We start from the raw sequence: 10,388 nt of genomic DNA on the forward strand, positions 1-10,388 counted from the left end.
CCCCCCCCCCCCCCCCCCCCCCCAGCATCATCCTCCCCAGCCCCCTCCTCCTCCACGGCTCCCTCACAAAAATATCCTCAATATAAATCCCCGGCTTCGCAAGAAACGACGAGTAATTCGGAAAGCAAAGCACAAACCCACCAACAACCGATCCGTCGCCAATCGAGGATACGAAGGCGTCCGATTGGGGGTCTTCGACGGGGGTCTGGAGGTGGATTTGGTGGAGGATGGGGGTGAAGGAGCCAGGGTTGGGGTTAGGGTTGGGGAAGGGGGAGAGGGAGACGTCGAGGACGAGGACGGTGAAGGAGGTTAAGGGTTTAGGGTTTGAGGAGGGGAAGAGGGTCGAGAGGAGGTCGGGCTCAGTGGCGGAGAAGAGGTGGTGAGGAGGCTCGAACTCGCATCTGGAGGATGAGGCGGTGGATGTTGGGGACGTCGCGGCGGTGCCCTGCCGATGCGGGCGTGGACGCTGGCGGAGCTTGGGAGCGAGAGCGGCATTATCTGAGATTAGGGTTAGGGTTTTTTTGGAAATGGGCGGCTGAGCTGCTAGGGTTTGGAGCGACGAAGAGAGGGAGTGAGGAAAGTGCTAAAAGCGGCTGACCTTGCACTTTAGTTCTCCTATTTTTAAAATGAGCTTTGCTACGGGGACTCAAAATATGGGACCAATAGAGGAGACAAGTGAGGTGTCCCCCTTCTTATTGGATAATGAGTTGCCCATCATTAATGATGGCCAACTCATTATCCAATAGGAAGGGGACACCTAATGATGGCCAACTCATTATCCAATAGGAAGGGGACACCTCACTTGTCCCCTCTATTGGTCCTATATTTTAATGATGGCCAACTCATTATCCAATAGGAAGGGAACACCTCACTTGTCCCCTCTATTGGTCCCATATTTTGGGTCCTTAAGGAATTTTTCTTTTAAAATCATGCAGACAATGTTAATTTATGCTAATTTTTCTTTATGCATCTAAGAATATTAGGTAATAGAAGATACAAAGTAAAACTTTTAGAAACTTTAGGGCCTGTTTGGATTTGTAGGGGGTGAAGGGAAGTTAAGGGAAACTGAGAGAAGGGAAGGGAAGGGAAGGGAAGAGAGTTCCCTTCCCCTTGGTTACACCCCAATTTGAGGGGTAACAAATTTTATACTATTAGGGGGTGAACCAAGGGGAACTAGGGTGAATTAACTTCACCTCCTAAGTGTTCCCAAACGGTGAATGGAGGTGAATGGTTCCCCTAACTTCCCTTCACCTTCATTCCCCTCAATTCAAACAAGCCCTTAGGGTATTTAAGAAAGGTCAATTACAAACCGATGGTTTTCATATGCAACATTAGGTGAACAAGAGAGCATTAACGTGCAACAATTGGAAACTTTGAAATATTTTTCTGTACATTTAAATACTTTGAGGCATTTAAGTGCACGATTTTAAAATAAGAGGAATTAAAGTGTAAGGTTGATGAAATACACTTGCGCTTAAATTTTTGAGTAAGTGTATTTATAAGTTATTTGTATTGTTATAAGAAAAGACCATGATAAATATGGTCTTACATCTAGTTTTTATTATAAGTCCTAATTTTTTTCCCCTATTTGTTCTACTGGAAATTAGAGTAGAAAAAAACAGTGAAATTTTATTGTCGCGTCACCATATTCTATTACTAGAAACATTTATTTGCGGTTTTCATGATCTTCTTTTCATTCAATTTCCTACAAATCAATATGAAAATAAACTGTATACAATTTGGACTTATGGTAATGTCTTCTATTAATGTCTTCTATTTTTCAATTATTGAGGCTACGATTATCGAAAATAATGCTAACCAAACTATGAATTCTTGTTCTATAATACATCGAATGCAGAGTTCTTAAACGTGAACGGTATCATAAAGCATCTAATATTCTTGTATTTCAGTGTCTTGTAGTCTATAAATATTATATAATTTGTAATTTGCATTACTCTTGAGTGATCAGGCTGAGTGTACCACAGAGACCACTAGTTACTTTCTCATTGGCTGGATTCGAACAAAAATATCCAATGATACCAATCACTGGATAATGGCAGATGAACAAAGTTTAGAATTGACTATAGTAGTTCATTAAACTGGGAAGAAAAATTATTTTTTTGTGAATAACTTAAGAAGAACTACTGATGAAAGGATGCCATTGTATTTACTTAACTCACATGCTATGTTCACATAACAGAGTTCCATAAATTATACCCACAACTTCAAAAGCTTTACCTGAAATATAAGAAGGCTTTACATACAACAATTTTTTCACACAAATATGTACAATAGAACATAGATTTACAAACACGTACATCCTTTTATGAACTTAACAGCTTCCCTTTCAATTAAAATCTATATTTGCTTCTAATACCAAACTTTTCACATAATTTATCCACATAAGTGAAATAAGCATGCCGCCATCTAGAATTCAGTAGCAATGCACCCCAAACTGTCCAAAATCCAATCACAAGACCAGGAGCACCACCAAGAAAATACCAAAGCATCCCATTTATATGCCCATCTCCATTATCACCAACCTCAGTAGGAGGAACTTTTGATCCATTATCAGCATCACACTTCACTTTCAAAGGAAGCCCACAGAGCCCATCATTTCCAGCATAAACAGAATCATCAAACGTATTCATTTGCCCACCTGAAGGAATTCTCCCTTGTAAGTGATTATATGACAGGTTCAAATGGCTCAGAAAATTTAAACCCGATAGGCTCGCAGGAACTTTACCCTCTAGCTCGTTCTTCGATAAATCGAGTGTTTCGAGCAACCTCAGATCTCCAAACTTATCCGTGATATTACCAGTGAAATGGTTTCCAGAAAGATTCAGGCTTTGTAATCCATGAAGGTCTGTTATCTCTTCAGGAATTTGACCCAATAAGTTGTTTTCAGAAAAGTCCATGACAGCTAAGAGTGAGAGCAGTTTTCCATATTCGAGATATCTTCCCTTTGTCATCACCCACATTTTCATGATTAATCCATCCCATGAAAAATCGTCGAAGTATGCATAACTCTGCTCAGCAGGAGCCACCTTCATGCTCGATAAGTTCCCAAAGTTCTTCGATATGCTGCCAGAAAAATTATTACTTGACAGATCCAAGATATGAAGGTTTTGAAGGTTTGATATGTTTGAAGGGATATCACCGATGAAAGAATTTGATCGCAAGCTTAAAATTCTGAGCATTGGTAAGCTTTCACTTATCCAAGATGGGATTTTCCCGGTAAAATTATTCTGACTAAGGTCAAGAGTGTTCACTGATACACACTCTACTGAATCAGGAAGCGGGCCAAAGAGACTGTTATTACTCAAATCCAACAACTTAAGAGAACCCAATAGCGAAATGGACTTAGGAAAATTTCCGGATAAGGAATTACTTGCCAGGTCCAGATATTCCATATCAGGAAATTTATCCCAGCAGTCTAGTATTTCTCCTGAAAATTGATTCTTTGACAGATCCAGAGCTTTCAATTTCTGTAATTTGCACAAGGACGACGGAATTGACCCATAGAAATTGTTGCTAGAGATAGAAAAATACGTCAAATTAGATATTTCGTTGCCAAAAGTAGGAGGTATCGGCCCTGAAAGTGAGTTCGTAGAAAGATACAATCCTTCAACATTTGGAGGAAGTTGTGGCAATGCACCCTCCAAGCGGTTATAACTCAAATCGATATGCACAGGCTCATTATCTGCAAAACTAAATGATTTGGGCATTTTACCACTTATTTGATTATCTGACATATACAATTCTGTCATATGTGATGTTATGTTCCAAAACCAATCAGGCATGGCATCTGTAATTCCTGAGCCTGACATGTCGAGATATTGAATTTTCCGTTGATTTCTCAGCCATGAAGGGAATTTCGGCCCAAATTGACAACCTCGCGTGTAGAAATATTCGACTTGAAATGGCGGAAACCAGTCAGAGCTCAGGTTTAATCTCAGGGAGCTATTGTACAGGTCCAAGTGTTTCAAGCTCTTGAGATTGGCAAAATGTGCCTCTGTCAAAGTAGTATTGAGAGTGTTGAAGGTAAGATCTAAAGTGATTAACCTTGAGAGCTGTCCTATATTTTCAGAGACAGTCTCGTTCAATTGGTTTCTTGATAGACCCAATATTTCTAAAGATGAGAGTCTCCCAATAGCTTCAGGAATTGAACCGTAGAAGTTATTTTGGTAGAGATCGAGAATTCTCAGATTCTTGAAGTCTCCAATCCAATCAGGTATATGATCAGAGAAGCCATTCATTGCTAAACGCAGCTCTTGAAGACTGTCCTTTGCACATCCATCGAGAACTTGGCCAAGCTCGCTTAAGCCATTGCTCGGTAGTGCATTCTCGAGATTTAGTATTGTCAAGTTGCAGAGACTACCCAAAGATCTTGGTATTTTAGCCATTGAAATCCCAGAGAGATCAAGAAACTCAAGAGAGCTGAGATTGCTAATAGCATCTGAAACAATCCCCCTGAATCCACTATCTCTGAGATCGAGATGTTTCAGGCTCCTAATACTGAACAAGAACCCGGGTATCTCTGTCGAGTCAAAATCATTAAGAGAGAGATCAAGAAATGAAAGATACCTAAAGTTTGTATGGGGAAGAGATTGCGGTATTGTGTTCATCTGAGAAAGAGAGAGATGAATTGTTTCTACAGTAGGCAACATGTTGAGAGCTTGAAGCAAGTTAAAACAGTTACTCAAATTCACGCCACTCATGTCAATATACCAAAGAGAAGTAAGGCGAGAAATCCATAAAGCATCAATCATATACAAACCGACAGGAAAAGATTGAGATTGGAGATCAAGATACTGAAGTCTAGAGAGATTGCCAAGCTCATCAGGAACTCTACCAACAAATCCAGATTTAGATAAGTTTAGGTACCTCAATTCTTTGAATTCTCCGATGAAGCTGGGGATCGAAATTCCACCAAAGCTATTGAGGCTGAGGTCTAAGTATCTCAAATGTCTGAGACCGAGCAGAGATGAGCTAAGATTACCCTGGAGAGTTTTTCCGAGAGGATCAGGTCTTCGAAGATTTAATCTCGTGACATGGCCAGTTTTTTTGTCACAGCCAACACCGAGCCATTTGCAGCAGTCTGAGCCTGTCCAGGAGGATAAGATACCAGCGAGGTCATCGATTTCTGCCTTGAAACCGAGAAGGGCTTTTCGGTCTTTTCGGGTGCAGGCTGCATTGGATAGGAGCTGGCTCCATGGATGAATGCATAGAAAGAGTAGAACAAGTTGAAATTGAATGGAATTAGTAGCCATAGTACCAGAATCCTCAGCATTGCGATGATATGTAGTATAAAAGACAGTAAGATTGTTCGTCAATCAAGTTGTGCTTATTTCAACTCTTGGAATAAACAAAGTAATCTCTCTGTGGGCAATATTGTATAATAATGAATTAATTATGTTTACAAGTTAGCCAAAGTCCAAGTTGATGACAACTAAGTCATAAACACACAGAAAATTCAGGAATCCTGTAAGCGTTGCTCAAGGTTTGACATACGTTAAGATTATATGTCGCTAATCAAATCCTAGCTAGGTGTTATTGTTTGTTTAGAAAAGTTATGTATACATATATGGTCAACTTGGAGAATAACATAGAATATGCGCTAATTGCGGATTAACCGGGTCAATTAGATGATTGCTTATGTTGAGCATCATGGTGATCTTTACCTCCTGAAGATTCTAAGCAACTCATTACATAGAATTTTATTTTTAATGGAGGTGATGCTTTAATCATAAGGTTAAATGTTAGTTGACGAAGTCTTGATTGTCTCTATCTAATTGTTATTTTAATCTATCTTTTAGATGAACCATGACTCTAAACACTCGAGTGGTTCATCAAGGAAATGCACGGTCTTCGCTGAGCTATTGTTTAGTCCAATCTTATTGTAATCATTAGGCTAAATACCCATATTGGTATTTTAATTCCACCCCAATTTTCAACAAGGTATTTTAAATAGGCAAACCCGCTTTAAGACATTTTAATTGATCCAACTAACCAATAAGGCATGGTTTCTCGTCGGCGGGCAAATTTTCGGCGAGATCTCATCACGTGCATGACACATGATGTCTCAAAACTCGTTTTTAGCAGTGGCGACGGCAACAATCTCGTCATATTTAGCCGATTCCATGGGGTTAGCGATCTCAGGCGGCGTCATAACCGTTATTTATCCTACTTTGGGATGAATATGACGAGATTGTTGCCGTCGCCGCTGGTAAAAATGAGTTTTGAGACATCACGTGCCATGCACGTGACGAGATCTCGTCGGAAATTTACCCGCCGACGAGAAACCATGCCTTATTGGTTAGTTGGATCAATTAAAATGTCTTAAAGCGGGTTTGCCTATTTAAAATACCTTGTTAGAAATTGGGATGGAATTAAAATACCAATATGGGTATTTAGCCGTAATCATTAAATTCACATTCATTATCTGCTAAAATCGGATACGTATATAATGTGTGCGCCGATAAATAAACAGATGTATATATGCAAATACAAAATAGATATGAGAAAACTAGGTAATATTAAAATAGTTCATGTGATACAAGAGCGTTCATTAATATATTCATTATATCTAAAATCCTAAGATTAGACATCTTGATCATCAAAATTAACCTTAAATTCATTAATCTAAGGATCAAAGCTTATATGTCAGATACGGATCCAAATATCTTGGATACATATCCGAATATTTTACTGCATAACCATATACATAATCATGTTCTATGTTCTATCGGTTATATATTTTAGTAACCATATCCGACAGATATAAATATTTTCTGGATACAAATATTTCGAAGCCTATAATGCTTACTGTCTAAAACTTCCACTATGTTCCAATCAGAACATGCTAGCATAAAAACTCACTGTTAACACCCAGATCAAAAGAAGAGCTTGATAAGATAGAAAAAGATTCCCAAGGTTACAAGCACAACCTCATTAGGTAGACAATTTTCTTCTTTTCCTTCAAAAAACGAAATAATTTAAGCGTTCAGGCATGCACAAGTCAAGTGTACAAATCTACACAAACGAGTCAAACTTATCTCTGAAATCTACATGTACACCTTATCTTTCCATCTTCAGCATTTCAACAGAAACCAAGATCCTCAAATTTAAATTCAATCAACCCTTTTTTCTCCCAACCTAGCTAAGACAGCGTCAAAAAAACACTGAAAATTACAAAGAGTTAGGGGCACGAAAAAACAAAACCAAGGGTTAGTTGTTTTTTGCATAATGACCAGTCTTTCTTCTGTGCCTGCTAAAAGCAGACACATATCTAAACGTCAACTCACATTCTGTGCACCGATAAGGCCTCTCTCCTGTGTGAATCCTGAGGTGCTCTGTTCTTGCCCACTCCCACTTGAATGACATTTTGCAATCTTTCCATGGACATTTCAGGGGTCTATCCTCATTATGGACTCTCTGGTGCTTCATCAAATCCTTGTGGGACTTGAACAGTTTTCTACACTCTCTGTATATACATCGGTTTTGCATGTGAAGTCTCAAATCTGACTTCCTATGAAATTTCGAGAAGCAACTCTCAATATCACACTTGTAGGACTCCTCGAGCTTGGCTTTGTTTAGTCCTCTTTTTATTTTAGATGTTTCCCCATTATGCTCCACTGTTAGAATGTCCATCTTTACTGGTGTCGTACTTGCTTGTCTCATTCTTGACCGTAAGCCCTCACAGGGGCTACGAATAAAGTTGCCATTAGAACTCTGTTTGCCTTCTGCAAGAGACTTTTCTTCTGTGTAAGTGCAGGTCAAGGTTTTATTACGCTTGGGAGGACTTTCTTCTTTTTGATCTTCTTTCTTTCTTTTGGTTCTTCGTCTCACATAGTGTATAACATTTGCAGTAAGTTTTTTATTACAGCCTTCAACAGCATGCTCTTTATTCTTAACAGATTCCTGGACTTCAGAACTTCTAGCCACAGAAACACCAATGAGATTTGATGAATTCACTGAGCTATTATCCACTGCTATATTGTTTGTTTTACTTCCATCTGCAGAAATTTCTTGCTGCAGTTCAGAACATAGAGCCCTAGAAGCATCACTAACTTGCCGGATTTGAACATCACCGACCTCTCTCTGCAAATTGTTTACTGCAGATGAAATCACCTTTTGCTGCATTGCAGCAGTATCTAGAAGAGAGGGATTACTAACAAGCAACCCTTCCAATCTATTGGAATGACCATCACTTACTTTCTCCCTATTTTCCTCTACTGTAAACAAATCATTGACAAACTGCTTTCCTGATATCAAAGAATCAACACAGCTTTCTAACTTAGGCTCCTCTGTTATAGGCACATCTAATTGTGGAGTCTCCTTTCCCTGCATGGTGAACGCGTCCATAGTAGACAGATTATTGACAGTCTGCTCAGCTGATACAGAAGAATTATCAACACTGCACCCTATATTAGACACCTCTTCGACAGAAAGTTGAACTTTTTGAAACTCCTTATCCTGCATGCCCAAACTTTCTACTGTAGATCGATTCCTGATAAGCTGCTCTGACTTTGAAGAATGAAAAACATTCGTTTCCATGTTAGATTCATCTGAAATTGATGCATCTAAATCAGCATTATCACGTGATAACACTTCTAATTCAGCATCATCTCGGAGATGAGTTGTATAGGCAACATCTCTCTGAGAAGTATGCAAGCTACCTGAATCTACATTGCTGTAAGCCTCGTGATTAGAATCAAACTCATCAAAGGATTCGATCTCTTGCTGAACTTCTGAATCCATGGCGTCTGATTGAAGAAGATTTGGCTGAGACTCAGGGTTTTCAGAATCATGACCTTTATGAATGAGAAATTCCACTAAAGAGTTTGTCTCTTGATGTACATCTAATCTCCCATACTCTGTACAAGGATGACATATTTCGTAGCTCTCTGAATCTGTAATGTCGTCAGCTCTACTAACTTCCAGAGGAAACCAGCTAACTTGATGTTGAAGATTTTCAGCAGCAGATATAGGAACAGTAAACAAGTCTTCAGTATGATCATCTTCAAAATTCTCAGTCAGATAGGGCACATGCGCAACTGTACTATGATCATCCTTGGCGCTAACAACTAAACTTCTATTATGACTGCCAATATCTTTTTGGATGTCAGTGCAGCCATGATGCTTGCTAGCGGTGTCATTTCTTTTCTCCAGGTTTTTGTCAATATATGATTTTCCAATGGTCACACCAACTACCTTGTGTGGAGTACGCGATCTTCTAGAGTGCCACTTGAGAGTTGAAAAATCTGAAAGAGAGAAGGGATCAGAAAATATTCTGTCCAAAGCTAATGTTAGCTGCTCTTGCTTTGATGTTGATTGCTTTCTGAACTTCATGCAATGTCGTAAGCTAACTCCCAGTTTTGATGTCCAATTTTCACCATGCTCTTCATGTTCACCATCATCAATGGAGATGTTGATAAGATTCAGATCTTCTGGAGATGCACTCTCAAGAGGAACATCCATGATGTTGAATTCCATGCCGATTTCTTCAGCGATTGATGGAATGTAAGCTTTTATCTTGATGTAGTCTAGAGCAAAAAACAGTCTTTTCAGAGAGAAGTACTGGTAATAATTTCATAAAAGCATCGCAAATTACCAATTCGGATAAATAGGAAGCTAGTAGTCATGCATAAAGATAACAGATATTGCTGTCTGATTTTGATGCAGCAATATCACTACCACACAATTCTATGAGTTATATAATTGGAAGGCCTTACAGTTTAAAGCAGGATTATCGATTCTAGTGACATTCATAGTCAACAATGATTAAAAGGCAACATGATACAACCACTATATAATACTGGAAACCAACTAATTATCTTAGAAAATGCATACAGTCCCTTCATGAATCTAAAAGACATTAATTAAATGTTCAACAATCTACTTTGAGGTTGACCATTAGATCACTAGAATGCAGGAAAAACTAAAAATTTGGCTTATTAGTTAAGTAATTAAGTATGTTTCAGTTGCAAATCTGTTTCCCCAGACTTTCAAAATGGTGTACACTCATTTAACAGTTCTCTTGCTAAAGGAGATGAAAAAATCAGCAATCAGTTCATCTAACTTTGAAAATGGGATTTGGGTGTTTATCTAATCTGTTTAGAGGTTTTCTTTTTAATTATCTACTTTGCTCCTTTTCTCACCACTATGTGTAGAATTTCTATTAAAGGGCTGTTTGATTAAGCAAAAAAAATCAAAGAAAACTACTATGGGAAATATATTTCCTATAAATGTTTTCTATTTTGTTGTTTGGTTCTTTATCTTGAAATCAAGAAGATTGTGAGGTGGCACATTCTTATTGAATGATGTGACTCAAAGTTTAGGAAACCCATTTCATGTGTTCTTTTTTTTTTTTTTTTTTTGGGGGG

At 38.6% G+C, this 10,388-nt stretch overlaps 3 protein-coding genes across 4 annotated transcripts in view; all 3 read right to left on the bottom strand.

The window, feature by feature from the left end:
- Positions 1-494, bottom strand: part of LOC109826825 (probable acetyltransferase NATA1-like) — a gene marked incomplete at its 5' end in the record, with an annotated part of 1,235 nt that extends 741 nt beyond the window's left edge. The window contains 2 exon segments of the mRNA XM_020393845.1: positions 10-395; positions 397-494. Of these exon segments, the coding sequence (XP_020249434.1) occupies positions 10-395; positions 397-494 (484 nt within the window).
- On the bottom strand, positions 2,224-5,297 carry LOC109825798 (probable leucine-rich repeat receptor-like protein kinase At1g35710). Its single transcript, XM_020392693.1, has one exon. It carries the CDS (start codon positions 5,271-5,273, stop codon positions 2,352-2,354), a length of 2,922 nt encoding a protein of 973 aa, XP_020248282.1. The 5' UTR covers positions 5,274-5,297; the 3' UTR covers positions 2,224-2,351.
- LOC109825905 (lysine-specific demethylase SE14-like) overlaps positions 7,058-10,388 on the bottom strand; it is a 9,156-nt gene continuing 5,825 nt past the window's right edge. For both annotated transcript variants that reach the window (XM_020392818.1, XM_020392817.1), the window contains exon 8: positions 7,058-9,548. In XM_020392818.1, coding sequence (XP_020248407.1) covers positions 7,231-9,548 — 2,318 coding nt within the window. In that variant the 3' untranslated portion in view covers positions 7,058-7,230. The remainder of the gene's footprint in view (positions 9,549-10,388) is intronic.

This window comes from Asparagus officinalis, chromosome 10 (genome assembly GCF_001876935.1).
Source record: "Asparagus officinalis chromosome 10, Aspof.V1, whole genome shotgun sequence".
Taxonomy (NCBI): domain Eukaryota; kingdom Viridiplantae; phylum Streptophyta; class Magnoliopsida; order Asparagales; family Asparagaceae; genus Asparagus; species Asparagus officinalis.

Excerpts from the sequence above, each read along its gene's own strand:
- LOC109825798 (XM_020392693.1), bottom strand. The coding sequence starts at position 5,273 with ATGGCTACTAATTCCATTCAATTTCAACTTGTTCTACTCTTTCTATGC.